Here is a 22,661-nt window from a genome sequence, read left to right on the forward strand (position 1 = left end):
TACAAACCTATCTACTTGTGACATCACTTTCAATGAACTATGGACCTGTATTCACATATCCCTTTCGTCTACCACACTCCTCAGTGCTCTATCGTTCCCTGTGTAAGACCTACCCTGGCTGGTCCCACCAAATTGCAATACCTTGCACTCATCTGCATTAAATTCCACCTGTCATTTTTCAGCCCGTTTTTCCAGCTGGGCCAGATCCCACTGCAAGCTTTTGTAGTCTTCCTTGCTGTCCATGACACCCCCAATCTTGGTGTCACCTGCAAAGTTGTTGATCCAGTTAACCACATTATCATCCACATCATTGATATTGATGACAAACAACAATGGACCCAGCACCGATCCCTGCGGCACTCCAGTAATCACAGGCTTCCAGTCAGAGAGACAACCATCTACGACCACAATCTGGCTCCTCCCACAAAGCCAATACCTAATCAAATTTACCACCTCATCTTGAATGGTGAGTGATTGAACTCGTTAACCAACCTCCCATGTGGGATCTTGTCAAATGCCTTGCTGAAGTCCATGTAGATAACATCTACTGCCTTGCCTTCATTAACTTTCCTGGTAACTTCCTTGAAAACTCTATAAGCTTAGTTAGTCTTTACCTACCACACACAAAGCCATGCTGACTATCCCTTATCAGTCCATGTCTATCCATTTACTCAAATACACCGTCCCTTAGAATACCTTCTGGTAACTTTCCCTATTATAGGCTCAATGGCATATTATCTCCTGGTTTATTCTCAGAGCCTTTCTTAAACAATGGCACAACATTAGTTACCCTCCAATCCTCCAGTACTTCACCTATCATGAAGGATGATTTAAATACCTTCAGTAGGGCTTCTGTAATTTCTGCACTTGCCTCCCACAGGGTCTCAAGACAGGAAACACCTCCTCCTCTGTAATCTGTATAGGGCCCATGAAGTCAATGCTGCTTTGCCTCACTTCAGTAGACTATCATGTCCATCTCCTGAGTACATACAGATGTAAAAAACTCCATTTAAGATAGTCCCCATCTCTTTTAGCTCCATGCATGGATTACAATTCTGATTTTCCAGAAGGCCAATTTTGTCCTTTGCAAATCCTTTGCTCTTAACATATCCATCGAATCCCTTAGGATTCTCCTTCACCTTGAACAACCTTATTTCTTCATTTAGCCCTCATGGTTTATTTCTTATGTGCTACTCCACTGTAATACTAATATATCTGATTTTAGCTTCTCCCAATCAAATTACAGGGTGAATGTTATCACATTATGATCACTCTCTCTTAAGGGTACCTTTACCTTAAGCTCCCTAAACAAATGTTGATCATTACACAACACCCAATCCAGAATTGCCTTTCCCCTAGGGAGCTCAACCACAACCTATCCTGAAAAAAAGCATCTTGTAGGCATTCTACAAATTCCCTCTCTTGGGATCCAGCACCAATCTGATTTTCCCTATCTGCCTGCATTTTGCAATCCCCTATGACTATCATAACATTGACATTTTACGAGCCTTTTCTAACTCCTGTTGTAATTTGCATCCCACCTACTGGCTACCGTTTGGAGATCTGAACCTATGTTACCTCCTTCTAAGGATTTGATTTCATTTTTTATGAACAGAGCCACTCCACCTCCTCTGCCTACCTGTCTGCTCTTTTGATAAAATGTGTATCCTTGGATTTTAAGCTCCCAACTCTGATCTTCTTCCAGCCATGACCACAATGCCATACCTGCCAATTTCTGGCTGTACTACAAGAACTTTTGCCTTATTCTGTATATTGCGTGCAGTCAACTATAAAACTTTCATCACCATTTTCAATTTTTCCCCAATGTTACACTCCAACTCATGCCTCTGACTGCAATTTTGCCCTATCACCTCCCTGTCCTTCCTGACAGTTTCAGTATACACTGCCATCTACTTATATACCAACCGCTCTATCCTCAGCCTTATCCCCCTGCCAAATTATTTTAACCCCTCCCAAACAGTTCTACCAAATCTACCCAAAAGGATTTTGGACCCCCTTGGGTTTAGGTGTTGATCGTCCTTTCTGATAGCTTCACCAGAAGAGATCCCAATGATCCAGAAGTCTGAAACCCTTCTTTCTGCACCAGTTCACACAATCATCTACAAATCATCCTATTATTACCCTCTCCATATAAGGCATTGGTTGGACTGTATTTGGAGTGTTGTGAGTAGTTTTGGGTCTGATATCTAAGAAAGGATCTGCTAGCATTAGAGAAGATCAAGAAAAGGTTTATGAGAATGGTCCTGGCATTGAAAACTTAGTATTTGGTTTCTCTGGGTTTGTACCTTAAAAGAATGAGGGGGACCTCACTGAAACCTATTGAACATTGAAAAGGCCTAGATAGAGTGGATGTGAGAGGATGTTTCCTTTAGAGAGGGAGTCTAGGACCAGAGGCACAGTGTCAGAATACAAGGAGGTCTCTTTAGAACAGAGGTGATGAGCATCTTATTGTCAGAGGGTGGTGAATCTGTGGAATTCATTGCCACAGACAACTATGGAGACCAAGTCATTGTGTATATTTAAAGCAGAAGTTGATAGGTTCTTGATTAATTAGGGCATCAAAGGTTATGGGAAATGACAGGAGAATGGATTGAGAGGGAAAATAAATCAGCATTAATACAGTAGTGAGACTGAATGGGCCAAATGGCCTAATTCTGCTCTGATGTTTGACCCTGTTTGAATAGTCAATTCCTTCTGTAGATCAGAATCAATAACGATTGCTATGATGAGTGGTTTAGCTGAATCAAGTTGATTTTAATTCACAAAGCCCACAATCTTTGCTGAGCAACTGCAGACTTAATCAGATCACTTGTTGTTCACAATAATAATGAGCTTAAGTGGAAGGATAAAAATAAACGATGTTGATGATCTCCTGATGAATGTATTGATATGTTAATTTACTGGTGTGTTTTGTGTTACTCTTCAGAATGACATTGGAGGACAACGGGTTCTGGTCAACAAATGGAGCACATTCCTGAAGACCAGACTGATCTGCTCAGTGCTGGGACCCAATGGGATTGAGACACATTTTGATGAAATGGGTAAGTCACTATAACTGCAATTATACCGCACTCCAGACAAACAATTCCATTAGGTTCAGAATTCAGGATTCAGGGTTGGGAGTGAAGCCTGCTATATCCAGTCCTCACCAGGCAATTCAGCTGGAAACCAGACCTGCATTCCCAATTCTGCATCGTGTACTACGATGAGTACGAGAGTTATTGGGTTTTAAGTAAGCACTCTAAACTCTCTAAACTGTTGAGGTAAAATTTTGTTAAAGGGTTCTTGATAGCCCTAATACAGTGATTATAATAGCAGGTGTTTGGTGCTCTGTTCTGCTAGGACTAACTATTAGATCATGCAGAGTACCTTCTGCACCATTGAACTGTTCCTGAGGAATCCTGCAAAAATTTCAAACACAGGTTAGGTTTGGACAGAGGGAAGCTCCAAGATACCCAGTGCTTCTTGCTCTAGGGTCTGTCAGAGTCAGACAGCACAGAAGCATCCACACTGAGGCTGTAAGATCATCTACACGGACTCCATTCGCCCACATCAGGTGAGTACCCTCCTGTCCCTCGCAGAGATAAGGTTTTGATGGAATGACTAAATTTGATTCCAATACCTGCTCTGGCAGTGAGTTCCAGATATCAATTACTCTGATTTTAAGAAATCTTACCGCTCAGATCCCCTTTAAAACTTCAAGCTCTCAACTTCAGCATATACTCTTGTTGTTTTTATCCCCATAACACAGGACCGGGTATTTTACTACCTCTCCAATCTTATACACTTCTATCAAACCATAAGACCATAGGGCAAAGGAACAGAATTCAAGCATCTGGCCCATCAAGTCTGCTCTGCCATTCCATCATGGCTGACTTATCATCCCTCTTAACCCCATTCTCCTGCCTTCTCCTTCTAACCTTTGATGCAGTGACTGATCAAGAACCTATCAACCTCTGCCTTAAGTATACCCAATGACTTGGCCTCCACAGCTGTCCAAGATTCCACAGATTCACCACCCTCAGGCTGAAAAAATCCCTCTTCATCTCTGTTCTAAATCGACGTCCCTCTATTCTGAGGCTGAACCCTCTGGTTCTAGCCTCCCCCACTATAAGAAACATCCTCTCCATATCCGCTCTATCTAGACCTTTCAATGTTCGATAGGCTTCAATCAGATCCCCCATTTTACTGTAAGTTTCCATGTACACATGATAAATAGATTTGTATTTGAACCCTTTCATTCCCAGAATCATTTGTATGAACCTCCTCTGGACCTCTGCAATCCCAGAATGTCTTTTCTTAGATAAGGGGCCCAAAACTACTCACAGTATTCCAAGACTCCTATTCTAGTCCTCTCAAAATGAATGCTAACATTGCATTTGCCTTCCTTACCACAGACTCAACTCGCAACTTAACTTTTAGGGAATCCTACACGAGGACCTTCAGGTTGCTTTTCACCTCTGAATATTGAATTTTCAATTTTCTTCCCATTTAGAAAATAGTCTACCAAAGTACATGACCATACACTTCCCAACGCTATTCCATCTGCCACTTCTTTGCCCATTCTCCTAATCTGTGCAAGTCCTTCTGCAGATTCCCTGCTTCCTCAACACTACCTACCCCTCCACATTTCATCATCTGCAAACTTGGCCACAAAGCCATCAATTCCTTCATCCAAATCATTGACCTATAACGTGTAAAGAAGCAGTCCCAACACCTATCCATGTGGAATACCACTAGTAACCAGCAGCCCAGTAGAATATCCTCCCTTTATTCCCATTCTTTTCCTCCTGCCAGTCTTCTACCAACACTAGTATTGTTCCCATAATACCATGGGCTCTTATCTTGTTAAGCAGCCTCATGTGCGGCATCTTGTCAAAGGCCTTCCGAAATTTAAAGTAAATAATATCCAGTGACTCTCCTCTGTCTATCCTGTCTGTTATTTCCTCAAATAATTCCAACAGATTTATTAGGTAAGCTTTTCCCTTCAGGAAAACATGCTGACTTTGGCCTATTTTATCATGTGCCTCCAAGTACCCCGAAATCAAGTCACCCCTCAGCCCCTTCCACTCCAGGAAAACCAATCCCAGCCTGTCCAGTCTCTTCCAATCCAGGCAGCACTCAGGTGAAACTCCTCTGCACTCTCACCAGCACAACCACATCCTTCCAATAGTGTGTCAACCAGAACTACATGGAATTCTCCAAGTGCAGTCTGACCAATGTTTTGTAAAGTTACACCATAATCAACCCATTCTTATATTCAATGCCTCGACAGGAATTCAGAAAGATACAGGAATGATTTAAAGTACCCTCACACTGTTATTGATTCCTTGAGCAGCAGTAAATTGCACTTAGATGTTTACACCCTCTTGCCCTTTGAGATGGCTGGGGCAGCATTGAAGGGAGTAAAGACCATGGCCTTCCCAGCATAGGCTGTTGTACTCCATTGTTCGGAGGAGAAGCAAATAGACAGCAGCCAATACACCTTCCCATGGATAGGGAGAGGTTTAGTGTTCATGAGTGAGGAAGTGTCCCGCTTGTATTAACTGAGTTGCTGAGAGGGAGTAACCCACAAAGCCTGAGTCTGGGGTAATGTCTGCATCCACTTTAATCTGTCACCGCCAGAATGATCAAGAAGCAGCTCATGGTAGTAAAATGAAGTTGACGGTAGAACTTTTTATGGTCTGATCTATGTTAGGGTAATTAAACTGAAGCATTTTTCTGACAGAGATGTCCTCCCGTACATCAACGTACCACAGTGACAGGATGCCCGGCCTTACAATCTGCTCTCATAGATAGGCAGTTTGCAATGATTAGCCCAAGTGCCAAACAACCCGTCTTGTTCATTTCATTCTTCTCAAATTCCACAAAGCCTCTCTGAGAAGAGCTGATCATTTCCACTGGCCACAATACTGATCACTGCTGCTGTATACTCCTCAAAGGGCAGCTAATCTCTAAATCTGCACGGCCATGTCTTCATCCAAATAGTGTTTAAGCATTTCTGTCTCCACCAGCCACTAAAGTTCTGGGGCTTCACTGCATCTGGGTGAAAGTAAGTTTTCTTATCCTTCCTCTGACATTTTTCCTGTTTACTTCAGGTTTCTGTTCCCACCTGTAATGATACATTCCCCTTACTCTTTCTCTACTTAACTTCTGTTTGCTATCCCTCTAACCCAACTGACCAAGCCTTCAACCTCTTCCTCTCAATTCATCTTCTCCAGTGCTCTACCAGGAAGTCTGCGATCCACTGCAACTTTCTTTGTTATGCTCCCTCTCACCGTATCACATAACCTCCCTTTTGCCTCATCTTTATGTATCTTGTTGTCCAGAGGCCTCCAATGTCAGCAACGCTGTGTTTTCTCTCTCTGTGGGAGTGCTTTACCCAAAACCTTTTCAAATTCATTCTCATTATTGTCAGATTCCACCTCAGCAGTAACTTCCATTCCACTTTGATAAATTACTTCTCCATCTTGTGAAACAGATTTTACTCTAGTTCAGTACTTTTTCCTCTTATTTTATCTTTGACATTTTCCCTAATTATTTTTAATCCAACTGAATGATGGTCACTTCCACAATGCTCTATCCACCTCTCTGCCTCATTCCCCAAAACCCAGTTAAGGATTGACTCCTCTCATTGGGCTTACTACATCCTGGTTACAAACTGGTCTATGGCCTTTGTACCTTGCACTCGGACGGCAATGTTAGCGTAATTAAACTTCAATCTCCCTTAGCAATTGCTGACAAATTCACTATCCTATCTGTGCTGGGATTATCCCACAAGAGTCGCCATGCTTCTGGTGCCAACATAACATGCACACAACTTACTAACCCTAACCCGTACGTCTTTGGAATGCAGGAGGAAACTGGAGCACCCAGAGGAAACACATGCGGTCACAAGGAGAATGTAAAAATTCCTTGCACATAGCGACGGGAATTGAATTCTGATCTTACAGCTGGTGCTGTGAATCGCTCCACTAACTACTCAGTACCATGACACCTGAAAACTTAGAGGATGCTTCACAGATATGCATGTTAATTATAGTTAGCTGTGTCATTAAATGTGGGGTTGTTTCTCTCAGATGCAGGGGAGATATCATACAGTCTTTGGACAAAGTGACCTGCCTGAGCAGGAATACCCCTAGAGTTTCACTTCAATGTTCTGATATTTGCACAGTGAGACACTATTTTCTGTATAATCAATAATTCCCCGTGTTTCTGTGTTACAGAGGATGTGTTTCTGTTGCAGACTAGAGATCGCAGAAACCCTGATGTCTATATCTTGTTCAGAACTACCAGGTAAAGAACCACCTCAGTTTGATGCCTTTGGCATTGGGATACCAGATCAGTCAATAGGTAATGGGTAACTGGGTTATTGTCACTTGTACTGAAATACAATGAAAAAGTTTGTTTGCAACCCATCCAGACAGATTCTTTTCTACAAAAGGAAAACATTAACAGTGTAAGTGCAGTGCAGGTAGACAAATAAAAGGTCACAACGAGTTAGGTTAGGAGATCAAAAGTTCAACTTCAGTGTACTGAAGGTCTGTTCAAGTATCCGATAACAACGGATAGAAGCTGTTCTTAAGCCTAGTGGCACGTTCTTAAACTTTTGCGCCTTCTGCTCAATGAAAGAGAAGAAAAGAGAATGTCTAGGGTGGGTGGGGTCCTATATTACCGGCTGCTTTACTGAGGCACCAGGAAATGTATACAGAGTCCACAGGAGGGACACTGGTTTCTGTGATGGACTGGCCTTGTCCAGAACTCTGTACAGTTTATTGCAGTTGTGCATTTCTGTGTTTTTATGCATCATTTCAGTGAAAAATACAAAGTAAAATACAATGCATTTAAGAAGGTGACAGACAATTTCTGGATAGGAGAAGCATTAGGTAATTAGAGGAGAAAGTGTAGGGGAGATGACATTGAGATAGAAGATCAGACATAGCAAGCAATCTACCAGAAATGTCCTGAACCCCTGGTCTAATATACAAGTGCCCTGCAATGTAGCATTCATAGTGTCAGAGTCGGCCAGTTAGAATGCACAGATACACATCCCTAACACTGACCTGTCTTCTTCATTTCCATAAGTGCTATCTGATCCATTGGGATTTTCCAGCATTCCTGTTGTGTAAGGTCTCCATCCAACATCTTCCTTTGTGCCTTTTCCTTATATCTGTCCCTCCCACCTGCTGAAAAGTCCATGCATTCTCACAGTTCTAATGAAGACCCGTTGACAAGAAACGTTGACCTGATTTCCCTCTCTCAGATCTTCCTGACCTGCTGAGTGCTTATGGCAATTTCTGTTTTAGTCTGAGCCTTCACAGTACATTCAGGACCAGCCTTGTGGATGCATAATGGGGACCAGCACTGGAGCCAACCTCTGTGAGGATCTCTGTAAATGATCACTAATCCAGATCTTCCAACCCAGCCAGAGGCTATTTCACCTCCCCCTAAGCCAACCCACAGGTTACACTCTCTCAGGACTGCGCACAGCCCCAACCCAAACTCCTGATCAGGTAGAACCTTTTCCCCCACTCAACCCCCATTTTTCAACCTACCAGTCCTCTCTCCCTCCTCACACTGTCCGGCAATTCCCAATCACTCGCTATCCCTGAGGCCAGGTCTTGTAGCACTTTCCTTGGCCTGTTTCCCTTAACTCTGCCCCTCTATTCACCCCGCACAGTCTGCTAAGCCATTGTCCTTTCACATCTGCTTCTGCTCCACCTTCACACGTTCTGGTCTGCACTTCTTCAAGTCCGCATCTGATCCCTTCCAAGTCTGCTTGGGCACCGCCGTTGCATTTTCCCTGTCAGGCCTGCCAGAGCCCCACCCTCCCAAGTCTACACCCAGTTTTCCAGATCCTCTCAGAGCCCCTGCTCTCTCTGCCGCTGCCCCTATGTGGACCTGGAGGTCACCCAACTACCTGATCTACCTACAGCTGCTTCTGTGCCACTTCTGATCTTGTTGGCCCTTCGCTCTGCCCTACTGTTCATCCTACATGGTCTCCTAGCCTGACATCCTTTCAGCTCCACATCCAAGCTGTTGTCCCTCTTCCTCCGGGTGTCCCCCATATCACGTCCATTTGGTGCCATCCTGATTTTGACCATTCAGGTCTGCATCTGCCCTGCCAGCTCCTTTTTGGGTCTGCACTGAGTGACCTTCACTGGTCTCGATGAGCTAACCTCCAAACACAGAGGCCCTCCCCCCAATCCCTCCCACTGTAATCCTCTCCCCTCCCACTGTAATCCTCCCCTCTCCCCTCTGTAACACTCTCCCCTCCCACTGTAACACTTCCCCCCACCCCTCTGTAACACTCTCCCCTCCCACTGTAACCCTTTCCTCTCCCCGTAATTCTCTTCGATGGTAACCCTCTCTTCTCCCCACATCTCCTCTGTAATCTGTGTGACCATGAAATCTCCTCAGTACAATGTTGATTCTGCTCAGAGAATGAGCCTACTCATTCTCACTTGTGTTTCTGATGGGATCTCATGCTGTTCTGTACAGGTTAAAGACTCGTTTTTTTTCTGTCTAATCAACAGATATAAAAATCTTTGCAAATATTGTACTCAACAGTAGATTGCCAAACAAAAATAAGGGCCTTTGCTGAATCTTTCTTCTGTTAATTAACCTATGCCATCTCGTATATTAACAAAGCAACACACACAAAATGCTGGAGGAACTAAGCAAGTCAGGCAGCATCTATGGAGGGAAGTAAACAGTTGATGTTTCAGACAAAGACTCGCCCCGGATCCCCCTGTTCTACCACACTTCTCAGTGCCCTACCACTCACCGTGTAAACTCTATCTTGCTTTGTCCATCCAAAGTGCAACATCTTGCATTTGTCTGCATTAAATACCACCTGCCATTTTTTCTGCCTGTTTTCCAGCTGGTCCAGATCCCTGTGCAAGCTTTGATAGTCTTCTTCACTGTCCACTACACCCCCATTTGCAAATTTTCCACCCATGTGATGATTCATCACCACCTTCGACTTGGCCAACAACAGCAGCAAACTTAAATATGGTGGTGGGACTCTGTTTAGCCTCACTGTCATAAGTATAAAGTGAGTAAAGCAAGAGACTAAGCAAAAGTGCTTTGTGGTGCACTTGTGCTGAGGGAGGTTATGGAGGAGATGTTGCCAAACAATTCAATCCTTCATATCCTCCATTGATTCATGTTTAGTCCTGAATTGCCACTTTGCCTGCAAAATGGCTTTCTGGAGATTGTATCTAGATCTTTTGTATTTAAGTTGGTATCTGGACCTTAATGTCACTGATCTTGCCCTCAGCAGATTGGGGATCTCACAGTTCATCCAGGGTTTCTGGTTTAGACTGAATGATTTTGTGGGGACACACTTGTCCACAACTGCTTTTATAACGTCCATAAAAGCAATGGTGTATTTGTTCAAGTCCACAATTGAGTTTGTTGGATCTGATTGTTTAATTTTAATTGTTGTTTTCTTTGTAGTTTTACTATCAAGTATCTGCTTGTGTTTTAAGTAGCCTTTATATACATAACAGTTTAATATTCCTCAAGTCGCTATACAAAGTATAATTCTGGAAGCTTCTTAGCATCTTTGCTCTGAATAAGTATTTTCTCTTTGGCTGATTTTACGAAAGTATTAATTATTTTCAAGTTGGATTATTCTTATCTATGGAATTTTTCTTTTCTCTGTGGTATAAAAATAGCAGCATTGTGCTAGGCACTATCTTTCTTTCTTTAGCATCCTTTCTCTAAGTAGTAGGCTTCTGTCCTAGTTTGTTTTAACTTCTCTTTGTTCTATCAACTCTTAATAAAATGATTATGAAGTAATAAGTTTTATGCCTCAGATTTAAATGCCAGAACCTGACAAGTCCTTGAACACAACCCAGCCTACTGACTCAAAGAAAACCCATAGCCACTTACACACCGTTGTTGTCCTTGTCTCTGGACCCTTGTACTTTAGCCTCTGCCTGTTTGCAGGTAGGAGGAGGGCCACTAAGTGATCGGATTTCCTGAACTGCAGTCTAGGCATGGAACAGCAGACATTCCTAATCGCAGTAACACTGCTTTGGTGTGTTAGGCTCCCAGGTGCTGCAAGCGATATGTTGATGATAATTAGACTGAGTTTTCTTGAAGCAAACCTGATTGAAGTTCCTGTCACTGATTTGAAAGGTGTGAGGGTAGGCTGTTTCTTGCATGCTAATTGTGGCATTCAATACATCAAATGGGTGTTTAACATCTGCCTTTGACTGTTTGTAAACTGTGGTCAGGATCACAGAGGAGAACTCTCTTGTTAAGTAGAATAGTTCCAGGTCAGGGGAACAAGAGTACAACAAGAATGCTGTGTCCAAGCACCACAAAGATTTTATCATGAAACACAGACCTCCTCTTTTTGCATTCTCTGAATCAGCACTATGTTCCATCCCGGTGTATCGAAAATCCCTTGGGTCTTACCAATGTAACCAGAGTGAGCCATGTCTCTTTGAAACACAGAATATAGCAATCTCTCATTTCCCTCAAACACAGCAATCTTGTCCTTAGGTCCTCAGTGATTGTACATTTGCCAACAAGAAACTGGGTAGAGTAAGTTTCATGCCCCTTGTTTAATCTGGCTTGGAGTTCTCCCCTCCTCCCTCTCTACCACAGCAATGTACCTTCATCCGCTTAATAGTGCTATACCTACCGTACATACTTGACAGTTAAGTCCACTGAGTCTTTCAACAGATCATGAAATTGCCAGTCATTAAAATGGTTCAAAATTACATTGCTTAAAGGGAAATTACAGGCTGAGATTATAGTGAGAGTAATTCTGAAGTAGTGTATTTAGATTTAGATAGAATGCACCCTCGGTTTCTGAAGGAAGTAGCTGGAGAGATTGCGGAAGTGTTAACAATGATCTTTCAAGAATTGATAGATTCTGGCATTGTACCGGATGACTGAAAATTGCAAATGTTACTCCTCTATTTGAGAAGGGTGAGAGGCAGCAGAAAGGGAACTATAGAGCTGTTAGTCTGACATCAGTGGTTGGGAAGTTGTTGGAATCGATTGTTAGGGATGAGCTTATGGTGTACCTGGAGGCACATGACAAGATAGGCCAAAGACAGCATGGTTTCCTGGAACCATGACTAACCTAGTGCAATTTTTTTGAGGAAATTACAAGCAGGGTAGACAAAGGTGATATAGTAGATGTAGTGTACCTGGATTTTCAGCAGGCCTTTGACAAGGTGCTGCACATGAGGCTGCTTAGCAAGATAAGAGCACATGGAATTACAGGGGAGTTACTAACATGGGTTGAGCATTGGCTGATCGGCAGAAAACAGGGATAGGGAATAAAGGGATCCTATTCTGGCTGACTGATGGTTACCAGTGGAGTTCCACAGGGGTCAATGTTGGGACCACTGCTTTTTACAATGTATGTCAATGATTTGGACTATGGGATTAATGGATTTGTGGCTAAATTTGCCGATGATACAAAGATAGGTGGAGGAGCGGATAGTGTTGAGGAAACAGAGCCAGCAGAGAGACTTAGATAGTTTAGGGGAATGGGCAAAGAAGTGGTAAATGAAATACAATGTTGGAAAGTCATGCACTTTGGTGGAAGAAATAAATGGGCAGACTATTATTTAGATGGGAAGAGAATTCAAAATGCAGGGATGCAAATAGACTTGGGAGTCCTTATGCCTGATACCCTAAAGGTTAACCTCCAGGTTGAGTCGGCTGTGAAGAAGGTGAATTCAATGTTAGCATTCATTTCTAGCAGTATAGAATCTAAGAGTGGGGATGTAATGTTGAGGTTCTATAAAGCACTCTTGAGACCACACGGACTATTGTGTGCTGTTTTGGGCTCATTTTAGAAAGGATATACTGACATTGGAGAACGGTTCAGAGAAGATCCATGACAATGATTTCAGGAATGAAAGGGTTACCGTATGAGGAATGTCTGGCAGCTCTTGGGCTATATTCCCTGGAGTTCAGGAGAATGAGGGGGGATCTCATAGAAACATTCCGAATGTTAAAAAGCCTGAGCAGATTAGATATAGCAAAGTTATTTTGCATGGTAGGAGAGTCCAGGAATGAAGGGTACGACTTCAGGACTGAAGGACATCCATTTAGAGCAGAGATGCGGAGAAATTATTTTAGTCAGAGGGTGGTAAATCTGTGGAATTTGTTGCAATGAGCGACTGTGGAGGCCAAGTTATTGTGTGCACTTAAGGTAGAGATCGATAGGTTCTTGATTGGCCAGGGCATCAGAGTGCATGGGGAGAAGGCAGAGGAGTGGGGATGACTAGAAGAATTGGATCAGCCCATGGCTGAATGGCAGAGCAGACTCGATGGGCCGAATGGCCTACTTCTGCTCCTGTATCTTTTGGTCTTAAGTTTTGTAAGCAGCCCACAACACTATGCCATGATTCACCAGCACCATCTTAGGAAAGAATTTGAGAAGCAGCAGTGAGAGGTGTGAATGATCAACACATAGCGCGGAGCCTGAGAAGCTAAAAATGGAGTGGTGTTCCTACAAAAAGCAAAGTGGGAGGTTGTGGGAAGCAAGGCGGCTGCAGCAATCAGCTGGCCTAGAATGGAGACCAGTCACTAACCCAGCCCCCTGAAATGGCATCCAATGTGCAAAAGAAGGCAAACTGCAAAATAAAACAAATAATACTGAGAAGATGAGCTGTAGAGTCTCTTCTTTCTCCACCTGTGGAGGCACAGGAGAGGCAGATGCCAGAAGCTGGTGGAGAAACTCAGTACGTCGAGCAGCACATGTGGGAGGAAAGGAACTGCTGGTGTTTCAGGTTGAAACCCTGTGGGGTGGGAGTTGACAGTGGATAGGATGAAACTTTGGGTGGTGCAGAAGTTCCTTAATTCCACTCTTGCTTCTGAGACCAACCACACACAGACCCTGTACATTACGAAGCAAATATGTATTCAAGATACAGTCAAATTAAACATCAGGCAGAACAGATAGAGTGATGCTGTACATCTACTTCTTTAGGAGTTTGTGAAGATTCAACATGACATCTAAAACTTTAACAAACTTCTATAGATGTGTGGTGGAGAATATAGTGACAGGCTGCATCACAGCCTGGCATGGAAACACCAATGCCACAAAAAAGTAGTGAATACTGCCCAGTCCATCATGGGTAAAGCCCTCCCCACCACTAAGCACATCTATATTGTCACAGGAAAGTAGAATCCATTATCAAGGACCCCACCACTCAGCTCATGCTCTCTTCTCACCGCTGCCATCAAAAAGAAGGTACAAGAGCTTCAGGACTAACACTACCAGGCTCAGGAACAGTTATTACACCTCAATCATCAGGCTCCTGAATCGAAGGGATAACTGCACTCAACTTCACTTGTCCCATTTCCTGAACTCTTCCCACAACCTATAGACTCACTTTCAAGGACTCTTCATCTCATGTTCTCAATATTTATTGCTTATTTATTTATTGGTATTATTTCTTTTCTTTCTTTTTGTATTTCCACAGTTTGTTGTCTTTTGCACAGTGGCTCTCTGCCTTGTTGGTACAGTCTTCATTGATGCCATTATTTTTATTGGATTTGAGTAGGCCCACAAGTAAATGAATCTCAGGGTTGTATATGGTGACATTTATGTACTTTGATAATAATTTACTTTGAACATTTGAATTTTGAATGACCTCCAATTGTTGGAGCATGTTTATAAATTGCCTTTCCTAGCCCATTGAGCACTGAAATGGCTGTAATGGGCTTTCAGAGGTCCTGTGTTTAGTAGCAGTGCGATCACTCGAGTCGAGTATGGTGTTTTCCTAAAGGGTTGTTTATCGGTGGGTCTTCAGGTGGCTTTAGAGGTCGATCTGGGGTCCATATACCTGTGCTTTACAATTTCAAGACTTTGAGTGTAAGTGGCAACAGAATGATGAATTGTTGTAAATTTCATTCTCTGTTGGTCAATCTGTTACAGCAATGTATTCCAGGGTTACGCAGTTTGTGTGTACCGCATGTCCGCAATCCGTGAAGCGTTTAATGGACCCTACGCACACAAAGCAGAGCCGGAGTATCACTGGGGACCTTATGAGGGCAAGGTGCCTTACCCAAGGCCAGGCAGTGTAAGTCCATTCAAAACACATTTAATTGCTTGAAATAATTTGGAAGATGTGTAGCTCAGCTGGTTGATGTTTGGGTTCAGTTGTTCTCCAATCTTGGCAATTCACTTGCAAACGTTTCATCGCCCTCTGAGGAGATATCACCAGGATGTTGTTGATTGTGGTTTGTCCTCTGAGTGCTTGGCCTTTATATACTTTTCAATCAGCTGATTGGATGTCTTTTCGGAAACTCAGTTGTGACGTGGAGAGGAATTCTTGTTGATGATTGATCACGATCTTGATCAAATGGTTGTTCTTCCATACATTTGAAATGTCTCAGAAATGACCATAAGACATGGGAGCAGAAATAGGGTATTTGGGCCATCGAGTCTGGTCCGTCATTCAATCATGGCTGATCCTTTTAACCCCTCTTCAGCCCCACTCCTTGGCCTTCTCCCCATAACCTTTGATGCCATGTCCAACCAAGAACCTATCAAGCTCTGCCATAAATACACCCAATGACCTGGCCTCCGCAGCTGTATGTGGCAACAAATTCCACAAATTCACCACCCTCTGGCTAAAGAAATTTCTCTGCATCTCTGTTTTAAATGGACATCCCTCTATCCTGAGGCTGTACCCTCTTGACCTAGACTTCCCCCAACATGGGAAACATCCTTTCCACATCTACTCTGTCTAGGCCTTTTGAAAGGACTCAATGAGATACCCCGTCATCCTTCTAAATTCCAGTGCCATCCAGAACCACAGCCATTAAACGTTCCTTGTATGAAATTCCTTTCATTCCCAGAATCATCCTCGTGAACTTCCTCTGAACCCTCTCCAATGCCAGTACATCCTTTCTCATATAAGGAGCCCCAAGACTGTTCACTGTTCACAGTACTCAAGGTGAGGCCTCACCAGTGCCTTATAAAGCCTTAATATTACATCCCTGCTCTTGTATTTTAAACCTCTTGAAATGAATGCTAACTTTGCATTTGCCTTCCTCACCACTGACTCAACCTGCAAGTTAACCTTTAGGTTGTTCTGCACAAGGACTCCCAAGTCCTTTGCATTTCAGATTTTTGGATTTTCTCCCCATTTAGAATAATAAACTGCACATTTATTTCTACTATCAAAGTGCACAACCATGCATTTTCCAATATTGTATTTTATTTGCCACTCTCTTGCCTGTTCTCCTAATCTGTCTAAGTCCTTCTGCAGCTTCGCTGTTTCCTCAACACTAACTGCCCCTGCATCAATCTTCATATCACCTGCAAACTTGGCAACAAAACCATCTATTCCATCATCTAAATCATTTATGTACAGCATAAACAGAAGCAGTCCCAACACCGATCCTTGCAGAGCACCACTACTCACTGACAGCCAACCAGGAAAGGATCCTTTTATTCCCATTCACTTTCCCCTACCAATCAGCCAATGCTCTACCATGTTAGTAACTTTTGTGCAATACCATGGGCTCCTAACTTGGTAAGCAGCCTCATATGTGGCACCTTGTCAAAGGCCTTCTAAAAGTCTAAATATACAACATCCACTACATCCCCTTTATCTATCCTACTTGTATCTCTTCAAAGAATTCCATCAGGTTTGTCAGGCAGGATGTTCTCTGAAGGAAACCATGCTGACTTTGTACTATCTTGTCCTATGTCACCAAGTACTGCATCATCACGTTGTTAACAAATTACTCTAACATCTTCCCAGCCACTGAAGTCAGGCTAACTGGTGCCTTCTTCCTTTCTGAAAGAATGGAGTGGCATTTGCCTGACAGCCCGGCTGCTCCAAGAACACAGAATTTCAGTCATGCTGAAGGGAATAGCAATGTTGAGGAGGGTATTTCGCAGACAAAAACAACAAACCAAGCTATAAGACAAGACTAATGCGGGTACTGCAGCAAATATATCAGCCAAACTGGGAGAAAATTATCCACAAGGATCTATGAACTTCAGTTGGCTGTAAAGTGGAATGACCAACTCTCCCAAGTCTTCACCCACGAAGGTAGAGAGGGGCACAAATTCGACTGGGCATCAGTGAAAGTCATGATACAAGTGAATGCACAGCATGCAAGAGAGTTCCTAGAAGCATGGTTTTTGGTGAACAATTCTGTAAACACACTCGTGTTTATGAGTGTGCATCCTATTTATGAGCCGGTGCAGGCAAAATTCCAGACCATATCGCACGAAGTTCACCACACCGACAATCAGAGACACAACTTCCTCCCCACCTCACAACTGAGTTTCTGAAATGACATCCAGCCAGCTGATTGAAAAGTATATAAAGGCCAAGAATTTGGAGCACACACCACAATCAACAGTGCTCCGACAGCACTCCTCGTGTGCTGACGAACTGTTTACAAGTAAATTGCCAAGATCGGAGAAAAACTCAAGACAAGCATTTAATTGTGTTTTCACTCTTTAAAACAAACTGTGGAAATATGATCGGAGCAACACTTGAGAGTACCACCTTGACAGGCAGAGATTGGAACTGGTTACTAATTCAATTGCTAGGATCCTCAGCGGCAAGAGGAACAATCAGTATTCCGGGTCAAATACCTTCCTTTGTGAGACAGCACCGGGGAGGGAATAAACAGAGGGGAGGTGGGAATACAGGGGAGGGTGCAGATGGAGGGGAGGTGGAATGGAGTAGGAGACAGAGGGCTGGTGGGAAGACAGGTGTAGTAGGGGAGGGCACAGACGGAGGGGATGTGAAGAGGGCACAGACAGAGGGATGTGCTAAGGGAGGCAAAGTAGAAGGAGATGTTCAAACTGAAGGGATGCCTGTGTTAGAATCTAGTCCAAAGACATCAGTGTAACAGTTTAAAATCTGGCAGAGGTAAAAGGGGAAAGAGAAGAATCAAATTAAAGCAGAGAAATGCAGACATATCCATGGAGACAGAGCTGTGGGAGCTTCTATCTGACATTGTTAAATTCCATATTAAATCCTTGGGGCTGCATCGTTTCCTGATAGAAGATGAGGGGCCACTTTTCAACAGTTAATGCAGACAGAATCGGAGCAACAGACGAAGCTGGAAGCTCAGGGTCACCCATGCAGACTGAACAGAGATGTCTCCATTCTGTATTGGTGTCTCCAGGAGACTATATCGAATGCAATATATAAACAGGAGGAATTCTTGCCCTCATCTAATCTCTCTGCTTCAACTTTCTACCTTGTTCCAGCCATGCTTAGTGTGAACTCTAGCAACACCACATTTTTCTGGGCACAGTTTAACCCATGCCTAATATGGAATTTAATACCAACAGAGATTTTTTTTTGTTCTCTATCTGCCTCATATTTGTTTCTGTCCCGACCTACCAGTTTTGAAAGTAACTGTTACCTCCTGGTCCGCAGCAAATCACAGGCTTTCCCTATGCTCACATCGGCCCTCTAGTTTTCTCAGTTTCTCAGCTTTAAAGAAGGGTTCTTGACCTGAGGCAAAACCCCTGCTTGTCCCTGCACAGACGCTACCTGAGCACTTCTAGAACTTTGTGATTTGGTTTCCAATTTCCAGCGCCTGCAGATTTTCATTTATTTTATTTATATAGAGATACAGCACAATAACAGGGCCTTTCTTCCACACTGCCCAGTTACACCCACGTCACCAATTAACCCGTACGTCTTTGAAATGTGGGGGGAAACTGGAGCACCCGGAAGAAAGCCACGTGGTCGTGGGGAGAACTCCTTCCAGACAGCAGTGGAAACTGAGCCCGGGTTGCTGGTGCTGTTCCATTTGTAATTTGTTCAGTTTGTATAACATTTATCCATCTAGCATAATGAACTAATAATCTAGCATATTACTGTCCTGGAATCCATCTCCATCAATAGCATTGCATACCCTAAGTGATCACATTTGGGTGTCAGTCTTTGCCTTGAAGTCCATTCTCCTGTGAAAGGGCCGCAGGTCTCAGGAACAAAGCATGGTGCACAGAAGCTGCCTCTCACTACCATCACTAGGCCCAAACCTTACCTCGAGCCTCTCACGGAAGACGCTGGAGGAGCTCAGCTGGTCAGGCCGCATCTATGGAGAAGATTAAACAGTCTGTGGTTCAGGCCGAGACCCTTCATGAGGACTGAAAAGGAAGGGGGAAAATGCCAGAATAAGAAGTCGTGGGGAGGGGAAGGACTACAAGCTGGCAGGTGATAGGTGAGACCAGGTGAGGGAGAAGGTGGGTTGGTGGGGGAAGAGGAGAGGAAGTGAGAATCTTACATTACCTAGGGACTGTCTCACCAATGTTCCAAGGTGAATGCATAAATAAGTGTCCTGACTAAGTGGATTGGGACATCCTATAACTCTGGTCTGAAACAGTGTAAGGGAACTGAAAAAGTAATATTAGCCAATAATACAACCTTTCAGCAAAGAACAAACGTATCATTCATACTAGACCATTCTGCAAATGTATTATTATTTGAAGAAAACTGTATTGAATTGTACAACACACACACAAATGCTGGAGCTGTGACCACACATCAGAAAGATGGAATATGGTATTGAGATTATGGAACTGACTCTGGGAGGTGGGGAGCTGTTTCTGGCAGCACCTATAGGAAAGGATTTGTATTGTGGAACCTTACTAACAAGCGGACATGTTAGGATTCATAATGCACTAAAGCAGGGTACAAAATCCAGGTTGTCAATGGCCCAGGGATATGTGTGAAGAAAATCCTAAGACACAAAATACCTTCATCATTTATCACAGAGCTAAATATAAACCAGGTCTCCATTCCTGTAGGGACCATGCTGTCAAACCTTCTCAGAGCTAAACCAGGGCTCAACTCCTGCAGGGACCGCATCGTCAAACCTTCAGAGCAAAGGTGTTGAGCAAGAGATAAACCAGGGTTCAACTCCTGCAGGGACTGCATCATCAAACCTTCAGAGCAGAGGTGTTGCTTTTGTGATACAAGGGGGCAAATGATTTCCTGTATTTCACCTACAATACATGATGAATTACATTTGGAAGCCATCTCATTCAGCAACACCATCATTCCTTACACTTTAGGCAAATTCTATTTAATAAGTGTTACGAGGGGGAAATAGTCCCTCTAACAACAATTATTGTTTCATTATGAAACCCCAATGTGGTGGAGGGTTCTTCTTCTGACTAGTAGTTTGCAACATGCAGCATATTACAGGGATTAGCGTTGGGACTTTTGTCACTTGTAATGCATATATAACTAGTTTGCATGAGAATTAAGTGATCTGATTTGCAAGTTTTTAGACAACATAAAAGTTGGCAGAATTGTAGATAGCAAAGGTTGTTTAAAGATAGAGTGGAACTTAAATCAGTTAGAAGTTGGATAGAACAGTGCAGGTGGAATCTGGGCAGCCTCCAACCTGATGACATGAACATTGATTTCTTAAACTTCTGGTAATTGCTTCCCTACCCCCCTCCCCCTCACCATTCCCCATCCTCATTTCCCTCTCTCACCTTATCTCCTCACCTGCCCATCACCTGCCTCTGGTGCTCCTCCTTCCCCTTCCCATTCTTCCATGGCCTTCTGTCCTCTCCTATCAGATTCCCCTTCTGCAGCCCTTTATTCCCCTTCATCAATCAACTTCCCAGCACCCATACCCCTCTCCCGGTTTCACCTCTCTCCTACTACCTTGTACTTCTTCCTCCCCTCCCCCCCACCTTCTAACTCTAACTTCTCATCTTTTCTCCCCAGTCCTGATTAAGGGTCTCGGCCCGAACTGTCGACTGTACTCTTTTCCATAGACGCTGCCTGGCCTGCTGAGTTCCTCCAGCATTTTGTGTGTGTTGCTCGGATTTCCAGCACCGGTAGATTTTCTCTTGCAGAGGGAATTTAATCCAGATAAATGAGAGTTAGGTATTTTGGGACATCAGATACTGGTAGAACAAGACAATAAATGGTAGGGATCTCAAAGACATTGACGTACAGAGAAACTTGGCGTACAAGTTCATAGTTCCCCGAAAGTGATGGCACAGACAGGACAGGCAATGAAGAAGCTGTTCAGAATGCTTGCCTACAATGAGATAGGAGGTCAGATTTTAGCTTTGTTTAGACCACGCTTGGAACATTAAGTATAGATCTGGTCACAGGCGACAGGAAAGATGTTGTGCACAGGGAGAGTACAGAAAAGTGCAGAAGTGGGATGGCGAGGTAGCGTAGCAGTTAGCATAAAACTATTAGAGCGCTGGTGATCTGGGATCATTTCTGTCACTTTTGGTAAGGCGTTTATACGTTCTCCCTGTGTCTGCGTGGGTTTCCTCCCGGTGCTTCAGTTCCCTCCCCCATTTCAAAGACATACGAGTTAGTAGGTTACTGGGTCACATGGGTGTAGTTGGATGACGCAGGCTTGTTGGACCAGAAGGGTCGTTAACATGTTGTTAACTTCCTGTAAATAAAATAAAAATGAAAGATTCTCCAGGAGGTTGCCTGGAATGGAAGGGTGGGATAGACTGATGCTGTTTTCACTGGAGTATAAGAAGCTCAGGGCACACCTTGCAAATGTCCGTAAGATCATGCGGGAAATTGATAGGAAAAAAGTTGTCACAGGATAGTCATTTTTCCAGGTGCAGGGGAGCTACAATTAGAGAGCCCAGGTTTAAGGTGATGGGGAGAAAAACGAGGGGCAGTCTTTTCAGACAGAGGGGGTGGTGGGTATATGGAACAAGCCATCAGAAGCAGTGGTGGAGGTGGGTACCACTGCAACGTTTAAGAGGCATTTGGACAGACATGTGGTTAGGAAAGAAGCTGAGAGATACAGGCCTGATGCAGGCACATGGGATTAGTGTAGGTAAACAGTATGGTCAGTGTGGATGAGCTGGGCTGAAGGGCACATTTCTGTGCTGTACAACAATGGTTAGTTATTTTTATTTTTCTGATGGGAAGAAGTCTTATATATAATCACAGACACAGCTCAGAAACTCACTGGAATAATGACTGGAATCACTGGTACTGTATGATACAGAAAATAACTTTTTCAACAGATCCCTGTTTCACTGAGCTAATTATGTTTGGCATTACTCACTTCAAGAGGCTGACTGGACAATACTTACAAATATATACCATATACATGGGATGGGGCAATACAGGCAAGAGCAACATTTATTGTCAGTCCCAGTCTGGCCTTTAGAGGGCGGTGATGAGCCATATTCTTGAACAACTGCAGTTGTTGGAGTCAGCGTGATAGAGGCGTGATACAACACAGGAACAGTCCCTTCAGCCCATCTAGTCCCTACTGACCTGTTTTACTGTCTAGTCTCACCCACCCGCAGATTGGAGAGCCACTTAGTTGGGCACCTTTGCCCCATCCGTCACAAAAGGCAGGATCTCCCAGTGGCCATCCATTTCAATATGCATTCCCATTCCCATTCTGACATTTGTCCATGGCCTCCTGTACAGAGGCCAAACTCAGGTTGGGGGAGTTGACACCAGATATTCTATCTGGCTGGCCTCCAACCTGGTGGCATAAACATGGATTTTTCTAACTTCCACTAATTTCCTCACCTTCCCACCTTCTCCCTTTCCACAAACAAGAGAGAATCTGCGGATGCTGGAAATCCGAGCAACACACGCAAAATGCTGGAGGAACTCAGCAGGCCAGGCAGCATCTATGAAAAAGAGTAA

General features: G+C 43.6%; 1 protein-coding gene across 1 annotated transcript in view; it reads left to right on the forward strand.

Moving 5' to 3' along the window:
- The window catches only part of LOC140738737 (semaphorin-3E-like), a 157,564-nt gene that overhangs the window by 119,400 nt on the left and 15,503 nt on the right, over window positions 1–22,661 (forward strand). The window contains exons 8-10 of the mRNA XM_073066478.1: window positions 2,948–3,062; window positions 7,248–7,317; window positions 14,942–15,086. Of these exons, the coding sequence (XP_072922579.1) occupies window positions 2,948–3,062; window positions 7,248–7,317; window positions 14,942–15,086 (330 nt within the window). The remainder of the gene's footprint in view (window positions 1–2,947; window positions 3,063–7,247; window positions 7,318–14,941; window positions 15,087–22,661) is intronic.

The sequence above is a fragment of the Hemitrygon akajei genome, chromosome 14 (assembly GCF_048418815.1).
Source record: "Hemitrygon akajei chromosome 14, sHemAka1.3, whole genome shotgun sequence".
Taxonomy (NCBI): Eukaryota; Metazoa; Chordata; class Chondrichthyes; order Myliobatiformes; family Dasyatidae; genus Hemitrygon; species Hemitrygon akajei.